Source organism: Solanum lycopersicum, chromosome 5, assembly GCF_036512215.1.
Source record: "Solanum lycopersicum chromosome 5, SLM_r2.1".
Classification (NCBI taxonomy): domain Eukaryota; kingdom Viridiplantae; phylum Streptophyta; class Magnoliopsida; order Solanales; family Solanaceae; genus Solanum; species Solanum lycopersicum.
The window spans coordinates 8,400,376-8,423,872 of record NC_090804.1 but is presented as its reverse complement, the minus strand read 5'-3'; the positions used below and the strand labels follow the sequence as shown (position 1 = coordinate 8,423,872).

The 23,497-nt window shown below is 29.0% G+C and overlaps 1 protein-coding gene and 1 long non-coding RNA gene across 4 annotated transcripts; one reads left to right on the top strand and one right to left on the bottom strand.

Annotated features, from left to right (window-relative positions):
• Positions 1-300: 300 nt before the first annotated feature.
• vis1 (small heat shock protein) lies at positions 301-2,896 on the top strand. 2 transcript variants are annotated; one of them, XM_010322254.4, is made up of 3 exons: positions 301-860; positions 1,346-1,450; positions 2,488-2,896. In XM_010322254.4, exons 1-3 carry the CDS (start codon positions 638-640, stop codon positions 2,835-2,837), a joined length of 678 nt encoding a protein of 225 aa, XP_010320556.1. In that variant the 5' UTR covers positions 301-637; the 3' UTR covers positions 2,838-2,896.
• Positions 2,897-18,180: 15,284 nt separating this feature from the next.
• LOC101255992 (uncharacterized) lies at positions 18,181-23,293 on the bottom strand. 2 transcript variants are annotated; one of them, XR_011221137.1, is made up of 4 exons: positions 22,492-23,293; positions 20,100-20,308; positions 18,587-19,116; positions 18,181-18,489 (listed from the first exon to the last, which is right to left on the bottom strand). It is a non-coding gene; the product is annotated as an uncharacterized lncRNA (long non-coding RNA). The 2 variants fall into 2 exon arrangements; XR_011221136.1 differs by having other exon boundaries at positions 18,587-19,497; positions 22,492-23,291.
• Positions 23,294-23,497: the final 204 nt, after the last annotated feature.

The following is a 23,497-nucleotide window of genomic DNA, read 5'->3' as shown; positions in this document are numbered from 1 at the left end:
GGTTTGGATTGTCTATAGAGTTTCTAAGGTTTATTTTTGTCATTAAATTGCATGGTTTATCTTTTGCATATTAATTGATTTTTATCCTTATTAGTCAAACTTCTGCTTTTAGAGGGGGCATAAGTTCTTTAACAACGCGCTTCAATCATAATTTATATAATATTATAATATAAAAATATAAGTTATATTACCAATCCTTAATTTGGTCATGTATTAGCGCATAAAGAGCTGTTTTTTTTAATTCGAATATGCAAGGTAGAAAATAAATAAATAAAAAAGCAGAATCATTAACTAAAACTCCACACTAAGTCACCAAATATGTGGTCCTGGACTCATCATGTACCTTCTACCAATATCCTAGAACTTTCTGGATGTGAACAAAGACAAAGTGATATATGGGAAATTAATTACAAGTAAAATACAAATCATATGGTAAAATAATATTGTTGCCCATACTTTTTTTTTAAAAAACCAATCCTAGAGAATTTAAAGAAGTTCTAGAGAGGTCTAGTAACAAGTCATTCATTTAGTATTTCCAGATTATTCTTCTCTACCCTTTATATTTTCATCACTCACCTTTGCTCTTTATTCTTATTTTGAGTTTGAAACTTCAAAAAAGAAAATAATAGTTATAAACATGGCTCATTGCTTATCAAGATTTCCAATTTCTCAACCTATTTTATTTTCAAACAATCCAAAATATTCCAACTCCTCTCTTCCAATTTCTAGTAGAAAATATCAAGGTAATTATAAGAAATTGAAGGTCATGGTTGTTGATGAAAGACATAATCTTGATCACTTACAAAGACAAAACAAGACTCCTCAACCTAGAAAAAGAACACCCCAAATGGCCCCTGTTGGTAAGAATCAATACATCCTCTTTTCCACTTATTATTTTTAATTTTTTGATATAAGGTATCGTATAATTTGATTTTAGCTGATATTTATGGATCATACATTAATCAAAATAGTTAAATTTATATAAAATTATATATATTATATATGATATAATACTAAGTTGGACATAAAATTGTCATATAAAATAAAATATTTATGCATTTCTAAAGTTAAAGGTCCTAGGTGAAGTTCATGTTATTTTTGTTTATCATAACACGATGTCAAAGTCTTTGATGATTAATTTTCGAAGAGGGGGTGGGCCAATGTGCACAAACCATTTTTATAGTTGAAGTCCTATACATATAAATAGGTTTATTATTTTTTTTTCTTAGGTTATTATTTAATGAAAATTATAAAATAAAAAAAATTATATATCTTTAACTTGTCTCTAGTTTTGGGCAATTTTCTTTTAGTAATTTTGATCTTTGCTATGTTTATTTTGTGGCAGGGTTATGGGATAGGTTTCCAACAGCAAGGACAGTCCAACAAATGATGGACACAATGGACAGAGTCATAGAGGATCCTCTTGCTTTTAATGGAGGTTGGGTTGTAGGTATATATAGTAAATTTTTAATTTTTAAATTGGAAGAAAATGATTTTTTTTTTTTATAAATGATTTTTCTAATAGGAGCAGAATAACAAATCTAAATTTACTGCATCCCCCCACCTACTGATTTGCCCCGACCCAGTTCCACCTCTTTGACCATCTCAATCCTAAGCCACAAGTCCCCATTATATTCTGGCTTATACTTCTCTTTAGATAATGTTTTATCTTTTTTGCTAGGTAATATATAATTACTTCATTTAACATTTTTTGGATTTTGAAATCTAATATATTTATTTTTTATTATAAATTTTCATTGATTTTTTAATATTTTAAATTATCAATTAGTGTGACCTTTATAACTCTTTTTGCTCCAAATTAAGTGAATTATCGAGGTCTTGTATATTTAAGACATAAATTAGATATAATGATTTATTTCCTTACTAATCGATGTTAAATTTATGATTAAAATAATTAAATTAATTTCAATACTAACTAATTAAAGATAAAATTAGAAGATTATTTTAAAAGTAATCTTGTAATTAAATTGAGTAATTAAGTTAATTTGAAAAATAAAAAAAAGGAGTACTTTTTACGTAGTTAATAAATATACATATATAAATTTTATTTTAATTTTTTTGAAGATGTCATACGTAAAAATTTTCAATCAAATTTAAATTATTTGACTCGTGAAAGGTGTCACAAGTAAATATTTAGATGTTTGATCTGCTAGATGATATATAAATGGTAGGTGATTTTTAGTTAATTATGTAATGTACTTCTAAACAAATAAAAATAAAATAAATAAGAAACTTAGATTTGTTGTTCTATATTTTAGGAAATGTTTTCTTTTTCCTTCGTTCCAATAAAAGAGTACATCAAAATTATTTATTCCAACTTAATGTTTATGTATATATAGCTATACTCGTACATCAAAATTATTTATTCGGATTTTGTATTTATGTATATATAGCTATACTTTGTATCGAAAATATTGATGATCGATTTAACTCATTGATCGTACGCTACATTCACTTCGATTACAGGGCCATCGACCGATGATATCGGGTACAGAAGGGGAAGGACACCATGGGAGATAAAAGAAAATGAAGGAGAATACAAAATGAGGTTTGACATGCCAGGAATGACCAAAGAAGATGTTAAAGTTTGGTTAGAAGAGAAAATGTTGGTTGTAAAAGGTGAAAAAATGGTGAAGAATAATGAAAAAGAGGAAGAATGGTCAGCTAAGAGCTATGGAAAATATAATACAAGAATTGCTTTGCCTGAAAATATTGACTTTGAAAAGATTAAGGCTGAGGTTAAAGATGGTGTATTGTATATTACTATACCTAAGGCTAGTAGCAATCCCAAAGTGTTTGACATTAATGTTCAATGAACAATTTTGATGTATATTGGTTGCTCCCAAGTTCAATTTTCTTCAAGGTAAAATTAAAATTATTTTACTTTATTCTTCTAATTTTACTTTATTTTATGTAAGTATATAAGATAATTTAAAATAGAATAAATAAATCATAAATGTTGATATGTTATAGAGAGCGTACACGCGCTCTTGAAGGCAAGTGATGAATGCACAAATTAGATATATTATTTTTTAATTGGTTACTTTATAATAGTTAGTACACATATTTATCAATAAATTTTTTTATACATATTTAATTATTTTTATTTTTTTATAATATTTATTTTAATTTGTTTTCACTTTAAATTTTTAAATCTATCATCTTTGTTGATTATTTTAAATAAATTGTGTGTATTTAAAAATTAATAATTTAAAAGTGTCTTTTAATTTTAATGTTTTAATATTTTTATGTTTTATTTGATTTTCTTTGCGTATTTTGATATCCTTTCAAAATTAACTTATTTTAAATACAAGACATTTGAAATAAAATCAAAATGAAAGAGAAAGAAAATAAACTCAATAGGAAAATAAAAGAGAAAAAAATGAATGTAAGTAAAAAAAAAATAGTTTCGATATAAGATAAAAAAAAATGTTAACTTAATTTAAATAAAAGATAAAAAAATGTTAATTTAATTTAAGTACAAGATAAAAAAAATGTTAACTTAATTTAAATACAAGATAAAAAATAAGAATATTTTTCTTTGAAAGAATTAAATATTTATTTTTGGGAAAATGCACAAGTACTCTCTCAACCTATGCCCGAAATTCCAAAGACACACTTATACTATACTAAGGTCATATTACCCCCTGAACTTATTTTATAAGTAACTTTCTACCCCTTTTAGCCTATGTGACATTAGTTTGAAAAAAAAAGTCAATCATCGTTAGACCCACAAGACAGTGCCATGTAGGTCGAAAAGGGGTAAAAAATTATTAATAAAATAAGTTCAGCGCGGTAATAGAACCTTAGTATAGTATAAGTGTGTCTCTGAAATTTCGGGCATAGGTTGAGGGGGGTACTTGGGCATTATCCCTTTAATTTTTAAAGAAATTATGAAATATTATTTTTTTAAAAATAAGAAATATTTTTAAAAATTTTTATTAAAAAAGATTATTTACACACATGACGGGCGAGTGTGTACGAACATAACCAACTTGGTTGATTGAATGTGTCACATCAGCACAAAAGATGCATAAAATACGAATAAAATGATTCTAGGGTAATATCAAGATTTTGGTTGAGTTTAGGTTGTAGTTATTTAAAATTTATTAAATATAAATTTATAAATTGTTCGGATTATATTAAATTAATGAATATATTAGTTCAAATAAATATTATGAATTAATATAATTGATTTAATTATTTAATTCAATAAATGTAAATTTAAATAAAGTCCGCTCCATAAAGCCTATATGATATTTAACTTAAATATGACTGGCCGAAGGGAGTACTGTTCAATCACAAATCCTCTATACTAAAACTGGACAAGGGTCTAAAATATCCTTAGAGTATTGAAAATGGTACAAAATTATCCTTCATCCACCTATTGGCTTCAAAATGTCCTTTTCATCCACCTATTGACTCCAAAATACCCTTGTCATCCACCTTTGTGTTCAAAATTGATCATTTTTTTTAATTTTTTTAGAAATCAAACTCTTTAAATATTTTTTAAAATATTTGGCATTCAATTATTGATTATAATTATAACTTATTAATATAATTTATAAATCAACCCACTACCCACTCATTACTAACTAAACCTCACCCAATTAATAATCCAATTATAATATCAAAATCCTCATAAACACTACTAAAACACGATGAAATTATAGATTTTTGAAAATGACATTCAAAATTATTCGAGTTCGAATCGGAGCCCCAATTAAATTTAGGTTGAGCCGCTTATTTAGGAGGACCCTTTCTTTCAAAATAGAATTAAAAATTTATGATTAAAGGTAAAGAAGTAATACATCCCGAATTGATTCATGCACTTTTTTAAAATATAATTTTATAAATATTTATAATTTGTTTTAAAACTTTAATATATTATTTTGAAAAAAAGTTACCTATGAAGTAACATCACATAATTGGGACGTAAGAATAATTATGATGAACATAGTCAGACTTTTAAGTTTATTGGTGAATTTTATGTAGCTACTCGAATGTATGATAATTTACTTCTATAATTTTTAAAAACACTCAATTGACAGTAGCTTGCATTAAAAACGTACCGGGTTTATTAATTTAGAGGGATTTACTTATTAATGGGAGGGATAGTCGGGTTCATTAATTTAGAGGGATTTACTTATTAATGAGATGGATAGTTGATTGATTTATAAATTATACGAATAATTTAAATTATAACATAAAGTTGAGCGCCACGTATTTTAAAAATATTTAAATAGTTTAAATATAAAACCGTTAAATAAGTGGTCAATTTTGAACCAAAAGAGGGATGACAAGGGTATTTTGGACCCAATAGGTGGGTGGGAAGGGTATTTTGGAGCCAATAGGTGGATGGAGGGTAATTTTGTACCATTTCCAATACTTTGAGGGTATTTTAGGCCCTTTTCTGATTCTAAAACTATAAATAGGGGTCTTATAATTCGAAAAAAGGGAACCAAAAATTTTGGCGAGAAGCTAGAGAAAGCTCCTGGATCAAAAGCTGCAGATTTCTCTACAAGTTCAAGAATTCAAGCATTCAAGTTTCAAGAACGATCAAGATCAAGCTCGAATCTCTTGGATTCAACTAGAAGTCAAGAACAAGATAAAGTTCAAGTTCAAGATCAAGATAAAGTTCAAATCAAGATCAAGTCCAAGTCCAAGTCCAAATCCAAGTTTAAGATCAAGTTCAAGATCAAAATAAATTCCACGTTCAAGATCAAGCTTTAAAGCCCTTGAGTTATATTTGAAAAGACGAATTCAGAGGAATCATAGAGATTGTAACACTCACACTTGAAATAATAAATTAATTGTTGCTATAATCTTTCGTTCTTGATTATTGTTTTCTCGAGGCAGATTTTATTGTCTACATAGGTGTGTCTCTAATATTTCGTCATCGAATAGAGGGGTACTTATGCATTATCCATATTTTTAGTTTACATAATTCAAAAAGTTTTCTTTAATAAATTTTGTTTTAAATTAAAATAAAGAAATAAATTGAAATGGTGAGTAATATTATTTTGATTATCGTTTATCTATCAAAACTAAAATTCAAATTTATTTCATTTGATAATAAAGTAGTTTCTACAACTTCCATAACGGGAAGAAAGATTATCTCCAAGATCATAGACTTGAGGCTTTTGTTGTATTTGCATTTTTGAAAATTTTGCAAATAGTTTATAATTGAGTTAGATTTGTTGCACTATTTAGGTTTGAGCCCAACTCACACGCCAAAGCTAATTCAAAGGAAGAAAATTTTACTAAATATTATAAGGAGTACACTCATCTCATTAACCACCAATGTGGGACTTTTGTCATCTTCAACACTTCACCTCATGCTCAGTGTTTATCATGAATGGGTAATTTTTAGTCTTGGTGACCTAACATCATGTGAGATGAACATAGCTCTAATACCATGTTAAATTAGGTTTTAGGCCTAAATCACACCCCAAAATTTAGGTCAAAGGGAGGAGGATTGTCAAAGATTCATAAGGAGTTCACCTATATCATTAACCACTAATGTGGAACTTCGATCATTTTTTAATATTTCACCTCACACCAGACTGAGCATGTGTGGGCAATTTTTAATTTCGGGGGCCCAACATTGGGTGAGATGAACTAACTCTGATGATGAACTAACTCTGATACTATTTTAAATTAAGTCTTAGGTCAAATACATACACCAAATGCTAGCTCAAAAGGAAAAGGATTGTCCAAACCTTATAACGAGTCTACTCATCTCATTAAAATGGTATCAGAATACCAATACAATACTTTTGTCATTCTTTAAAGTATAAAATATTCTACAACATTAGGTAAAATTGACTTGCAATGATATGTGACCCCTTTTCTCTAAGCCACTTTTCCTTTTCATTTTTTAAGTTATTTTTTTTCTTTTTCTCAAAAATAATCGAAAAGAACATTATGAATGTATCTATTTCCTTTAAATTTTCCATCTAAATTGGTTCTCTCTCAAATCCGCACATATAATTATTTACTTTAAGATTAATATGTGATGTTTGTAATTTTTTATGGTAAGCACATTTAGCATAACACATAAGGGGCATGACCCCTTGAACTTCCTGACTAACTTGACACTTATCGTGTGAGACATTTGTTTTTAAGGTGGAGTGTGTGGCATTACACATCTCCTACGTGGAAAAAACTAATCCTACGTGGTAAAACACATCACAAAACACCCAATCTCTCAGTCATTTCTTAAAATCCCCAAAACATGCTCCAGAAAATCCTAGATATTTCTTTGTTGATCTCCGCTCAATATGTGGTCAATTCAAGAAAGTTGATCAATAATCTTTATGTTTTGTTTCCTACGGCGTGGTCGATTCAAGAATATAATGTTTGTTGTCGTGTTTTAAGGCTGATTCGAGAAAGTTACGAGATTTTATGTTCAATCTTGTGAAGCAAGTTCATTTTCGAATCTCTATGACTATTGCTGTTAATTTTCTTTTTAACTATAGCATATACAGTGATGAGTTTTGTACATATGAGAAACATAGTTAACTATACATATCTACATAAAACCCCAACTAACCCCACTATAGCGGCCCAACCCACTAAAGCAGTGTCATCATTGCGGCCCACCCACTAAAGTAGTTTCGTTTTGCGGCCCAGCCACTGTAGAGAGAACTAACTCATCCCGCTACATTAGTGTAACCCCTGTTATAGTGGATTGCATGGAGACATAGACTCGTAAAGCCTTCCACAAAACCCCATTTCACAACACACATTCGAAGCTTGATATTCTGAAAAAACACCTTCATGCCAAATTCAATTCTAAAAGTTTTACTCGCTCGAATTCGATTTCAAGAGGCCATATGAATTCCTTAATGTATTGGCTACTAGAAAATACTAGCTTAGGCATACCCACCCATTACCGAATGACCCTAGACCTCACCTCGCTAAGATTCCATCTGAGACTTGGCTTAACCTAAAAATTAAAAATCACTTCTAAAAATGTTTTTTGATTTGATTTTTTTCACCAATAGCCTATTCATAACGATTGAAATGGATTGTTACAGCAAATGCAAAATGAGATAAAGTAACATTTATTTTATTTCAGAGAAAATAATAATTTTTATTTAAATTTTATAACTACTAAAGAAATTGAGGTTAAAATCAGGTATGAATTTATATCTACCTAGTATAATGTGAAGCCTCATTTTTTGAAATTTTTTGCTTTTGAACAACTTATTATCTCTAAATCTGAATACTAAATAATTTAATTTTTTAATTTATTTTCGTCCACATATAAATTTGTACTGTTTTTCTTTATTTATAAACTATAAATATAAAATTTGACTGAAACATAATATGATATTTTAATGGTCCTTAACACATAATAATAATTATCATAAGCCAATCTTAGTAGGCTTTAGATTCACTTGAACAAACTATATAGATTCAATAAGAATCCTACAAGGGTCTTCGTCTTGTGGATCAGCAAAGTATGCCTTCGAATCACAATATAACAGGCTTTTGTATAAGCCCAATATAACACTTTGGTACAATCACAAGTATGTACTATGTAGTATCACACGTTTGTCCTATTACCGCATCTAAAAATTAAAAAATATTAGCATCAAATAAAAATATATACATATATCTAACTATTATATCCAGAATCAATGTGTTCGAATATTATCGTATATTTGAAGACAAAGATAGCGAAAAAGATACTAACCACATGAAAATATCAATAAGGTGGTTAGGAATAGCACAATCATCAAATTTTTCTCCATGTTATATTAAGAAAACTAACATATATTTTACTTTGAAGTGGTGATAATATATATAGTGCCAAGCTCATTAACATCGTATATATCCTTTCTATTTTTATATAGATAAGATCTTTTATGCAACTTTGAAAATCTCATTAAATAAAATTTTACTTTTTATTTCAAAAATATACTCACTTTAAAATTATTTTCCTCATTTTTACGTGTAACTTTAATTATAATAATTTGACATGTTTAAGAAATCTAACAAGATAATTCATTTTAAGATAACATGTTGACATTTGTTTTGTCATGATTTCATATCACAATTTCAAAGTTACCTTTTCACCCTTTTATTTGTAGTCCTAAAATTATGCAGCATTTGCACTTTTACACTATTATCAAAGGCTACATTTGCCTCGAAGTTTCTCCATACCTTATTTACAATGACATATTCTGTATAATTGCATCAGAATAAATACACAATAATTCCTTACCCATCTTCCGTTTTAGATGTCAGTTGAATTTAGAAGACTTCAATGAAATTATGTTATTTTTGAAGTTAAATGATCAAGAATAACATGACGTTGCAAAATATACACACCAAAGAGAAAGAAAAAACTTTAATTTCATTAATGAAATGTAATAATTGGAGACATAGCAATAGCCTTACTATGTACGTTATTTACGAAGTGTAGAATTAGCAACAATTCTTTTTCAACAACTTAATTTTGTTGTTGCTATATGGTAAAACTTTTAACTACGAGTTTTTTTAATTTTGTTGACAAACATATCGATGTTGTTGCCATATCATGTGCGTAAATATAAATAAATTTTAAGCATAACTAAATTAGCAACCATTTTTATTTCTTGTTGCTAAAAATATATATATATATATATTGTTGGCAACATTATTAATTTTCTCAACAAGTTTCCCTAGTTCTTTTGTCAGTTCTCATTCCCAATTTTTTTGCTTTTCAATGTAACTTTTAACTCTAGTTTTTTTTTTCAATTTAACTTTAAATTTTAATCGTGGTCTTCTCTAATATGAGATTTGCGGCCACAAAGAAGAATGGTGGCGGTGATGATAACATTACATATCAAAGTTTATTGATGCGTACAAGTGTTTTCAATAATGTTTTTGGGCGAGTCTCAAAGCGAGAAGTACCAAAAACGCTTCGAGACATAAATTAAAGACGTAGATCAAAAGGCTTAAGTTTTAAAATTTAAGACGTAAGCCTCGAGTATGAAAACATAAATTCTAGCTTAAAACTAAACACAAGCGTTTTTAATTTATTTTTTTGAACTTTTTTTTTTAAATTATATTTTTTATTATTGGTGTAATGATATTTCTCAAGTAATACTTTATTTCTTCATTATTAATTATTAATAATTATCTCAAATAAAAATAATAAGCATAATTTCTATATATTATAGGTTATTTATAAATATGTATTTGTAAAATCATTGAAAGGTTTTCTTTTGCTAATTATTATATTAATAATAAAATTACAAAATTGAATATAAACTCCATAGATCCACGGATTAATTATGGCTGTGTCTTGAAGCTTACGCTTCGTACTATATAAAACGTCTTGCCTCATAACCCTGCTTTTTAAAATAATAATTGATACTTCTCTCTCCACATCCCTTTAAGTGGTAATTTCTTTTAGTTCTATATGTGGTCAAAAGTGTGAAAAGGAAGAATGTTTAATTTCTTGATTTTAGGTCACAAAAGGGAGAAGTCTAGTAGGATTAGATGGCAAGTTTGATCAAAATTTCCAAGTATGGTGTTCATGTATTGATGCAACCATATTCAAAGGTCTGTTGTAATTTTTTGTTTTATTTTACTTGTTTTCAATTTGACTATATTATTTAATTGAATAATAATTATGTAGTAAACAATTCTTTTATTGTTGTTTTTTCCTTTGTATTTGAAGTTTACTGCAATTCATCATACACACAACATCACTAGAATCCTTTTCAACATCATGCGATTAGTTATTCATGACCTGATAACTAAACAACAAATTAAGTAACACTATAATTTAAGTCAAAAACTATTTAGTATTAACTTTCACATAAGATTATCCCAAAATGTCTCACTTATATACTATTATTAGCGTACATACAGTTTTTTTTTCATAAATAGAGTATTGAAATAATATTGTCATATACATCAATAATATGCTACTTATCTAGAGTCCGAAGCTTAAATGGCAAAAATAATGGTCAAAAATTTTAAACGGGTACATTAATTTTTTTTAACCAAAAGGACAAAATCGCTGACCTACCTGCGATTTTGTCCGACTTTTTTCACTTTTACAAGAAAATCGTTGTCCATGTAGTATTTTCATAAAAAAAAAGATTTTTTTTTAAAAAAAAATCGCTATCTAGGCAACGATTTTAGAGGAGAATTTTATTATTGTTTTTTTTAAAAAAAATAGCTGCCAAGGCAGCGATTTCTGTGGAACTTTTTTTCTTTGGTGTCTTGGCAACTAGGCAGCTATTTTAGTTAATTAATTATTTTTTTAAAAATATTGCTACCATTTTATTTCTTAAAATCGTATTAATTGTTGGTGTATTCTTTTAAAAAAATTAATTTTATCATTTAATAATAATAATTGGCAGTGATTTATTTGTTTTTTAAAAAAAATTCCACCAAAATTGCTACTCTGACAGAGATTTTTTATGAATACTTATTACTAACCAATGTAGCTAGAATTCTTGCTAACTGAACCACTTTAAAGTGGTTTAATTTATATGTTATGTCTACGTTGTTGATATGTTTATGGGAATGTCTCTGTTTCTATTCTTTTGGGATTTCTTTTTCAGGAAGTAAAAATGACTAAGAACTATGAATTTTTTTTATACTATTTTGGAATGAATCCCCTGATCTTCATTAAGAAAACTAGGTGCTTGTTATAAAAAAAAAAAACTACTTTTTTTTCATTCACAATAGTTTTCTATTGAATTATTTTGTGTCCATTTAAAAGTAAAAAGTACCTTTCAATTTGTATTTTGAGTTAATATCTTATATGGTCAGTCAATTATTATTTATTTCCTCAGAAAGTCACTTAACTTTGTATTTTACCTCAAAAGTTACTCAACTATTAATTATTCTCTCAAAAGTCACTTAGCTTTGAATTTTAACTCAAAAATCACTCAACTATTAATTGTTTTCTTAGAAAATCACTCTACCTATTTAATTGATATTTTAATTTAAAATTTCTAATGAAATTCTTTTTGTTTAAAATCCAAAATTTTAAAAAATTAAAAATATCATTTAATGACCCGCCCGATAAAAAATATACTATTGACCCATTTTATTTTACTCAATTCTTGTACCTTATTCACTCTCTTTTGGATCAATTATCGTTTATTTGAATATCAAACAAATTAATTTAGAGCTTAATTTATGCATTAATTAAAGCACACTAATGTCCATAGTTAATTTAAGTAAATATAATATTTGAAGCAATGAGACTGCCACAATAAATTAAGCGAAAGAAGAAAAAAACAGAGAACAATAATTCTTCCAATATTGTTTTAAAGTTGCATTACACTTCTTTTGAGTAAAAACATATATAATTAGGTGTTGGCGGGAAATTTAGTTGCAACTTTCGGTGGAAGTTTTATTGAATGGGTAAAATAAAATGGATCAATATTATATTTTTAATGGATCGGGTCATTAAATGATTTAAATGGTATTTTTTTATTTTTTAAAATTTTAAATTTTAAATATAAAGAATTACATCAGCAAATTTTAATTAAAATATCAATTAAATAGGTTGAATGACTTTCTGATAGAATAATTAATAATTGAGTGACTTTTGAGTTATAATTCAAAGTTGAGTGACTTTTTGAGAGAAAAATTGATAGTTGTTGACTTTTGAGGTAAAATACGAAGTTGAGTGACTTTCTGAGAAAATAGTAAATAGTTGAGTGACCCCATATAAGATATGAACTCTTTGTATTTCTATATCACATAAACTTATGCTTCTCACTAGTTCTTATTTAATATGTGCTTATGTAAATTTTAATTTTCTTCAACAAAGTGTAATTATACTTGTCTTTGTTTTGTAGGACATGGGGGCGGCTCTACAACTCATTTTTTTTAAAAAAAATAATAGGTTATAAGACTTTTCTTTTTTTTAAAAAAATATCGAATATTATTTATAGAAAATGTAAAGTTTTTATAAAAGAGTAACAAAAGTAATAGAAGTTTGACAAATTATAAATATTATGTCTTAAGAAAGATTAATTGACTATAATAAACTTCATAAAATATATGTATTCAAATTTAAGGCCTATGTTCGAATTTGGCTTTAAGCCACCAATTTACTAGAGCCACTCTGCATATTTTTGAGGTTGAAGTTGACTCGAATGTAGGAAAACTTATATATTAACCAGGGCCAGCTCTATGCCTAATCGGATAAGGCATTGGCCTTAGGCCCCCAATTTCAGGGGCTCAATTTTTTTCAATAAGTAATTATGTGTTAATTTTTTTTTAGAAAAAAATAATTATTTTTGATAATATATATATATATTAAAAGTATTATTTATTCTCTTTTATCCCATTTAAATAGAAGAAATCAAGAAGAATTATTTTATTTTCTCACTGTCTCTACACTAATATTCACATTATTTTATTTCTTTAACTCCTTTTACACTTTCTTCTTTAAAATTTTGATAAGTTAGAGTGATACTCTATCAAAAATATGATTCAATAGTCGAAAAGTGTTGAGTAAAGTGAAATTGTAAATTCTTTTTCTATTTCTTGTTAGATTTTAAAGCATTACAAAAGCATAGTAAAATATGGGGTACACAAAATTATCAACTTCTTGAATCAAATTCTATCTTAACAATTCATCTAATAATTTCCCGAGTAAGCAAATGTTTTTTAACGTTAAATTGATAAAATCTTATCTATAACTAATAATTAAAAAAGAAATCGAATAAATTATTTATAAAAAAAATAATAAGTATACTTTGCATTAAAAAAATTGTAAGCTTTTTTTTTTTAAATAAATAAATAAATATGAAGTATTTTTATTTAGGGAAAATTACATAGGATGGCAAACATCCTTAAGTAATTATATAATAAGGATATAGTTTAATTTATTTACTATAGTTTTTTTTTTTGTCATAATTAATGGGACCCATCATCTATTCCTAAATCAACCGTAAAAAATCTTTATTTTGATTTTATATATAATTTTATATAAATCAATATTATCTCTCCTATTTATATTCCACCCCTTTCTCCTATAATCACTCCTTCTATCCAATTTTGAATTTCAAACAAAAAAAATCACTTTCTCAATTCAACTTTCGCAGGTAACCCTTAAAATCTAGGCGTGTATCAATTGTTTTTATTTTTTTCATTATTCAACTTTCATTATTCAACAATTGTATATGTATGTTGTTAACAATGTCATAGCTAGAGGTATTAAAATTGTCGAAGAAAGAACAAAGAAGAAAAAACTAACCAGTGATTCAGAGGAGAGTGAATCTAAAATTGACGGATCCGAAGAACATCAAGATCATGAGGTAGTGGCTTAAAACACAATTTTAGATAGAATATTTTGTTACTTATGTGTCGATATACAAAAATTGTTTGCTAAAGTAATGTTTGTATATTCACATAATTGTATATAGTATATTGCATGTTTAACACACACATGTTTAGTTATATGTATCTTCCCTTAGTTATATGTATATTCCATTAGTTATTGTACGGATCTGTATATTCGATTAGTTTATACAGATTCTTTAATTTATGTATATAATGACTAGTATACTAAGTTAATAGGGGGTAGTAGTGAATTGTATCTTAAAGGCTTTTTTTTTTTTTTATATATATACAAAAATCAATTGTATTTTGTTATAGGAATATGCCTAATTTATAATTGTATATTATAATTTATATTTTAGTAGTTATATACAAAATACTGGAGTTAAGTATATATCAAGTTTGTATATTAATGTAGTATATACAAAGTCGTTTAGACAAATTACAAAGTATATAGGGGGTTGTATATTAAGGTAATATATACAAAGTATTATGAAACAGGTCTTAATTGTATATTTTATTAGTTGTATATCAAATACTAAAGTTAAGTATATAGTGGGTTGAATATTAGGGTAATGTATACAAAGTCTTATGAGGCAATATCTATTTGTATACAATTATTTAATTTTCTATAGAAGAAATTTGTTAAAATCACTCTATAATATATATACAAAATTATAATACATTATACAATTTCGTCGATATATACAAAAAATTATGAACCTTAATAAAATATTGTATATATAAACGTTACACACTCAAATGTAAAAACAGATTTCAAGCTTACTATATATACAATTAACAAATGAATATTATACAATCAATTTAATCATTAATTTTTTTTTAAAAAAAACTTGAAATCACAGATGCACATCTATAACTGTAATATATATACCAAAATTATTGTACATTCTACAAATTCCTAAAAGAAATTGAAAAAATATTTGACTTTGAACTGGTATTGTCTTTCTATAGCTTTAGAATTCTTTTTTTGGGAAAATATTTGATTTTGAATGTTTTGCTTAAATCATGGAAATTATGTGAATTTATTGTTACCACCTTTTGTGCTACTGTTACCATTTATTAAAAAATAATTTTTTGTATAAATTTAATTAAAAAAACTTTTTATACAAATTTGAAGTCACTTAAAAACTAAACTATACCCATGGAATGTAATTATTTAAACTATACCCACAAAATGTAATTTCATAAAATATGTTTGCCATATATGAAATTTCCCCTTTTATTTAAGCCTCGAGCACTAGAACGAAACCAATTCTTACCACAAGCTTTTAATAATATGGTCGTGATCTGTTGAAATTTCGTTTTAGACATCCTATTTCGTTGGCCATAGTGGTATTAATTTTTATATGTATACAGTTCTTTATATACATTCAATAGTTGAGATTTTCTCAATTTATGGCTTTGTGTATATTCATTGAGTGAGATTCAATAAGAAATATGAATTATCTTATGGTCAACAACTCAGAAATATTATTGTTGTTAAAAGGTACTACCCCTCTCATAAAATTCTGACAACAGAAATACTGTTGCAATATGACAACAAAAAATATACTTGCTAGTTATTTTCACAAGTCAAAAATGATCCCTTTTAACAACAAAATATTATATATGCGTCAACTTAGCTTTTGACAATAATTTTAATTTTTATTGCATAAGCTTTCGCATCAAAGTTTATTGTAACAACATTAAATATATAGCAACAGAAAATGTTGAAGGCAAATGCCTTCTTATTGTAGTGAGTATTAGGTTGATAAGCCGCAAGCATATCCTTCATTCGAAGGTTAGCGAACTTTTAAAGGACGATTTGATTTGGATAGCTTAATGAGGAGATGACCATGGTTGGAAGCATGTCCTTATTTTGATAGCTAGCGGGGTAGTATGAGGACTAGAATAGTGAAGGAAGAGACGATATTGTTATAGGGTATCATTTGGATCACAAAAATAGACATTCATGAAAGATAATGGATTGTTCAACCATAAAATCAATAAATCATTTATTTACTTTTGATCTCTAAGACTTTGCTATTATTATATAACTAGCCATTAGTATTTTTTCCAAGTTTATAACTTCGTATGCAAAAGTATGGCTCCCATGTCTTATTATATAACTTGAAATAGCTTCTTTCAAGATAATAAAATATTAACCATTTGTTTGCAATATAACACATTGATTGTGTTGTTCAAAAGCTTATGAATACATAAGAAAATTCATCTTGTTTAATTCAAAACTCTAAAATTAGTAGACCAAATTGTTGGGTTTTATTTGCCCTGATTTCTTACCATAAATAAGTTTTCCTTTTAGGAAAAGGTTTTGGATTGATTAATCTTTTTTCTGGTAGGAAAAGATTTACGACTCTATAAATAGAGACATGTTCCTTTTAACTTAATCAACATTCACAATTAGTTCTAAAGGATTTGAGAGTTTTGGTTAGGGAGAGAATTTATGGGTCACAAGCTTGATACGTTATCACTTATGTGAACCTCCCATGTATTCCGAGTGAATTTAGTTGAGGTTGTTTCTCTCTGTATTTTATACTCTCATATTTATAGTGGATTTCTCATCTTCTTTGTGGACGTAGGTCGAATGACCGAACCACGTTAAATTGTGTCTTTTGATATATTTTTCGTTTATCTTCTTACTCGTGATCCTCAAGGTTTGCTTTGCTAGCTTCCGCATTTACACCTACTTATTTTCGGTCCTAACAAGTGCTATCAGAGCTAGATTCAATGATGGAGTCAGGTTTAGTGGTTCGATAATTGATGATTGAACCAGGTTAGAAGAAGGTGTTCATCTTGACGGGTGTAGTTCTATCCGCAACCTTTATGACAGTAATGAAGATTTTGTTGGAGAAATTATTTCAGAGAAGTTCTTTGTGTTGAGACATAAATTTTGCAAAGGAGATTATGGAGAGGAGAAACAAGTTGTTGAAGATTAAGTAAAGAAGATGGACAAATTTATTTTGTCAGTAATTCAGGCCAAGAGGGAGATTTGTTGGGTTTTATTTGCCCTGATTTTTTTACCATAAATAGGTTTTCCTTTAAGGAAAAAGTTTTGGACTGACTAATTCTTTTTCTGGTAGGAAAAGGTTTAGGACTCTATAAATAGAGGCATGTTCCTTCTAACTTAATCAGCATCCACAATGTAGTCTTAAAGGGCTTTGAGAGTTTGGGTTAGGGGGAGAATTTGTGGGTCACAAGCTTGATACGTTATCACTTGTGTGAACCTTCCATGTATTCTAAGTGAATTTTATAGAGGTTGTTTCCCTCTGTATTTTGTACTCTCATATTTATAGTGGAATGCTCATCTCCTTTGTGAACATAGGTCGATTAACCGAACCACGTTAAATCTTTGTGTTTTTTGGTAGTTGCTCGGACTCGGGCGGATATCCGAGACGAATGCGAATTCGAGAGTCGGATTCGGCGAAATCCAAATTTTAAGATTCTTGGGTGCGAATCCGAGTATAGATACGGGTGCCGGGATACGACTAAAAATTTCAATATTATAAAAATATAGTTATGAAGATATTCTAAATTTGAGAGATATATTGTGATAAACTTACATGTATTTTGTAATATTATATCTTTCGTTCTTCAAGATGAGATTACTCTTCTATTCTTCCTACAAAGACACAACAAAATAGAAACTAAACATTAAAAGCATTCACAAATCACAACAGAATAAATATAACTAAAAGAATTAATAAAAATTGGAAAGAAGAACTAACCTTAGAACATGGATAGTAATAACTCTTGAAAGTTGAAACAAACTGAAAAGTGAAGAAAACACTACAATTATTAAAATTCAAGAGATGCACAAAGATATTTACCCACAATTTAGATATTCATAATTACTAATCAATATTCAATACACCAAGTAAAAGTGTAAAATATACTATTGAACAAAAAACAAGAGATTGTCTCAACTTAATTCATAACTTAAAATTAACATAACAACAAAATATTGTCAATTATCAAGTTATTTAATTAAGTTAGCTATCTCTTCCACATCTTCCACATCTTCTTCCAAATCTTCAAACTCTTCCTCAAATATCACACCTTCAATTTGAGGGTCATCTATTGAAAGCTCGGTTAAATCATTAGTTATCTCATCAATATCAAACCGATCTCCACCTAAAATAAATTGAAAAGAATAAGTATATTAGAAGATCTTGTATAAAAAGAAAATAACACCATTTAAACTAAATAATTGAAGAAAATATAGACATACCAACATCCCAATATTTGCTTGGCCGCCCATTTATATATTTCTCTTTCTTGTGAGACAACAATCGAAGATTATAATGTACAAACACTTAATCTTTGGCTCTTGAAGTTGCTAACTTATTTCTCTTGATATTGTGAATCAAAGAATATGTACTCCAATTTCTTTCACAACAAGAGGAAGAAGTCGGTTGAGTAAGCAACTTGTAAGCTAATTGTTGCAAAAGTGGAGCCGAGACCCCATGATTTGCCCACCAAGAAAGAGAATCTTCATACATCATAGTGTTTATCACATGAGGCTCACTAAAATAGCCATTTCCGCTACAAAAGAATCCATACTCCAATGATGCTTGTTTCATTTCATTCAAATTTTTAAAGTACCTTTGAAAGCACTTGACTCTATTCAATGAAATTTCACTATCTTCATTGGGAGCTAGCTTTCGAATTCCATTCTCTCCTTCAAGCCATGATTCATGATAATATTTGGGAACCAAATAATGTGCCATACAATGTAGAGATGTGTTACTTTTGTTCCACCTAGCCATAAGAATATTATGAATAGTATCAAAATTTGATTGACCGGAAATGAAATCTTTTCCCTCATTCTCAAAGATGACTTTCTTGACTTTCTCAATCATTGAGTCCCACATATCATAAATGAGATGTAATTTTGGACCATCAATATCGGCACTTCTTAGCATATCAACAATTGGTTCCGTAAATTTCAAGAAATAGTCACTATCCCATTTTTCATCATTCATTATAAGCGATTTTATTTCACGTATCTTGGCTTCAATTCCCTTATCCCCCTTATAATCCTTCCATTCATCATCCATGACCATTTTCTCCAAAGAAGATTTTACTTTGCAAATTCAGGTGGTCATAATGATGTGTGAGGCAAAATCTTGTTGCACCAACCTTCAACAAACACAAATTCGAATGTTTTTGAAAAAGTGCATGTGCCATGTCATGGTTCACAACAAAATTCTTTAAATTGCTCACTTCACTAAGTAACTCTAAAATTCATTTACAATTAGTAAAGTGAGGTGATTTTTTCGAAAGTTGGCACATACTTTTCAAAGCTAGATTCAAACAATGAACAACGCAAGGAGTTCAAAATATATGAGGATATTTTTGCTCCACTATAGTACCGGCAAGTTTCATATTACTTGCATTATCCGTAATAACTCAAACAACATTGTTTGAACCTACAATTTTTACGATTCCACTAGAATTGATTGAATTCAAAAACATTGGGCCTCCACTAGATGATGTCATTATATTGATCAAAGGTCGTCTTTTAGTATCGGACCATCCATCCGAACAAATCGACAATCCTTTCTTTTTTCATGTACCTTTTATTGGTTGCAACTTTCTATCAATATGTGTTTTTTCTTGAGCTAAAAGAGTTGACCTCAATCTATTATATGATGGGGGAATATAACTGGGAATGGAATTTTCGGCTAGAAACTTAGAATATTTTTTAAAATAAGGAGAGTTGGCAAAGTTGAATGATAAACCTGATACGTAGAACATCCTAGCGGCTAATTTGTCGGTCGTATTCCTCTCATAAATGCTGAATGATTTTCCGATAGCTCCACTACTCGAACTCTTTCGGTTTTTTTTGTTGAATTAGATCAGTCCCCTCCGGAAGTGATATATAATCATCTTTTTTTCTTGCATCAACTTGAACATTGGTTCGTTTTCTTTCCGCTTGTTCATGATCCACCTTCAAATCACATACATATCACCATTATTTTCTTTACATATTTGAACACCATAAGCCGATAATCTCAAAATATGTGCTTTCACCCTATTATATGATCCTGTAACTATTTTATTACAATAGTTACAAGACCATGTCCTATTCCCACCCCCATTTGGAGCCATCGAAGGAACTTTAACATGATTCCATAGAGGTTTATCATCAAAATCTATTCCTAAACTTTTTATAGGTCTCATAAAATCTTTTTTTTTTGACTACTTGATATCATCTTGCTAAAGAAAGGAAGATGATTTTTTTTTTTGCTTACAATAAACTTGAATGAAAAAGAAAGAAGAAACAATGGTGTTTTTGGTTTTGGGAGGGAAAAGTAGTTGAGGATGATTTTTTTTTTGACTAGATGATGATTGATGTGATATTCTTTTTACTCCTACTCTATTTACTTGGAAGACTTGTGAGGTTTCTTTTTTCATCATTCAAGAGGAGTGTGTATATTGTATACATATAATTTTACTATTAATATTTGAATTGTTTTTATAGTTCTAATAGAGAAATTTATGTTATCTAATTTTTATTTTTGTTGGAAACGTTTGGGAATAATGCTTTTTTCTAAGAATTAACTAATTTTAATATTTCTTATACTTATATTTTTAGTATTGTTTACATCCCTAGTCTGTCAAAATAGGACGAAACGTCGCGGCAACTCAAAAATAATTTAATTGATTCAATTTTAATAAAGTTTAAAAAATAAACGAGTTTTAAAAAGAGTCGCCACCTAATTTTAGGAAAACTAGGAAACCAATTATTAATCTACGAAACCAAATTGATTCTAGGTAAGGGGTCAAAGTTATTGCGAAGGGAAGGGGTTAGACACCCTTCGGAATCCAAAAATGTGGTTCCCGACTTAATTCATTTTTTTTTCAAATTGAGGAAGAATATAAAATAAAAACATATAATAAACACACAATCCACACAAAAAACAATAATTATCGACCTAAAGTTTGCCTAACGTCAATATTCACAAAATAATGAATGAAATATAATTTGAACTTTTTCGAATAATTTCAAGAAGAAGCACCTCCCGGTACCTGTAAAGACACTTAGTAAAAGAGTTAGTGTCAAAATAATATAAATAAAAATAAATAACTCAAATAATAACTAAAATAGAAATCCGTCTTATTAACATGGGAGGCCTTGGAAATCGACGGTAATTTCTTCATCGGCCAATTTCAACAACTAAAATATATAAACTTAAATTAAAATTTCGTCTTTTTATAATGGGGAGGCCTCTAAACCCGACGGATAGATTTTTCATCGGCCCATTTCAACAACTAAAATATATAAACTTAAATTAAAATTCCGTCTTTTTAAAATGGGGAGGCCTCTAAACCCGACGGATTGATTTTTCATCGGCCCTTGTAACTCATTTCAACTCAAAATCTACGAGATCAATAAAATAATATAATGTGAAACTATTGTTCAAATAAAATTATCATGGTAAATACCGGTTCAATCTAAGCATAGCAAAATAATACTTATAGTAATAACCTCAAGAAAAATGAAACACTAAGACATACCCACTTCCTAAATATACTATACTAAATGAGAAAAGTGGCAGCCATAACATCCGTTTAAAATAAATAACAAAAGGAGCACCAACTTAATAATTTTTTTTATAAACTAAAGAAATGCAATTAAAAAGAAATCAGCCAAATCGAAATAGTAAACAAGAATAATATATCCCAAATATAATAGCAACTAACAATAACAATGTATTAATAAAAGCAATCACAATTATTTGAAAACTAAAATAGTCATTAAAACTTTACCCAAAACAAAATAATAAAAATAACAATAACTCATGAAGCAAACCTAGCACTAAGTGAAAATAAAGTGATATCAATTCTGACCAATATAAATAAACAACCCATCAAAACTTAAATATGTATTACCAATTTTTTTTATCAATGATAAATGATATATAATAATAACAGTAGTAATATATTAACAAAAGAAAAGCCAAACAAAAGAATATGATAATAACAGTTGCACATCAAAATGAAAGCAATAAGCATCAAATTAGCAGCATTCACCGGAGGAAAAACATAAAATATGGCTTGGAAGGCAACAGTGGATGGAGTTTGACTCCCCGGCCAGATCAGAAAGAAAAAAATGCTGAAAGAGATTACCGGAGTTGGAGCCACGCTTAAAGTTTTGGGATTGAGGCGGTGGTGTGTTATTTATGGCGTCGCCGGAATATGTCAGTGAGTCACTACGTCGCCGGAGCTGTTGTTGTTGTTCGCCGGAGCCTGCTGCCTAGTGGTTTCACTGCTCATCTTTGCCAGAGCTGTTGCCGCTAGTGGCTGCTGTCCGGAGTTGTTGAAAGTTATTGCTGGTCCTCGTAGAGCTGTCGCTGCTGGTTCTCGCCGGCATCGCTGTTGCTGCTGGTTCTCGCCGGCATCGCTGCTGCGTAGGGCTGCTGTTGGTGTCACTGCGTCGCCGGAGCTATCCCTGCAAAAGAAGAAAAAAGAGAAAAAGGGAAGAAGAATGGGGGGAGAAACGGGAAGGGGAAACGGGAAAGGGGGAAAGGGAGGGGGAAACGAGAAGGGGGAAAAGGAAAGGAAAAAGGGAAGGGGGAAAAGGGGAGGGGAAGGGGCGACGGGAGAGGGAACGGGGGAAGGGGCTGACGCTAAGAGGGAGAGGAGGAAGGGAGAGGGACTGGTGGCTGATGGCTTGCTGCTGTCCGTCTCGCCTGCTGGCTGTCACTTGCCGGAGAAAGAGAAAAAGGGAAAAGAGGAAGGCAACGAGAAGAAGAAGAGAGGGGGATGAACAGGGGGGGAGAGAGGAAGGGGTTGTGAGGGAGGCGGCTGGGGGGTGTTTGGAGGAAGAGAGGAGAGGGGGCTGCCTGGGGAAGAAAGGAGAGGAAGAGTGGATAGCTTTTTTTTTTAGGGTTCCCTCTTTTTTCTCAAAATTAATTCCCCATCCATATTTTGACCTAGTTAATAACTTAAATAAAAAAAAACACAAAATGGGCTCAAATGACAGACTTAGTATTGTGGCCCAAAATTACGAATTTTTGAAAATCTTAGGCCAAAATTGGGTGTCAACAGCTGTCCCTTTCATTGTGTATGATTGATGAAAGAAATCGTGGACAACGAAAATTGACAAACCCAATTTTGACCGAACACATGACTT

What these genes read in the sequence shown, in the direction of transcription:
- vis1 (XM_010322254.4), top strand. Translation starts at nt 638, where the DNA reads ATGGCTCATTGCTTATCAAGATTTCCAATTTCTCAACCTATTTTATTT. An exon ending in ACCCCAAATGGCCCCTGTTG is followed by an intron (nt 861 to 1,345) that starts GTAAGAATCAAT and finishes ATTTTGTGGCAG; the next exon opens with GGTTATGGGATAGGTTTCCA. An exon ending in TAATGGAGGTTGGGTTGTAG is followed by an intron (nt 1,451 to 2,487) that starts GTATATATAGTA and finishes CTTCGATTACAG; the next exon opens with GGCCATCGACCGATGATATC.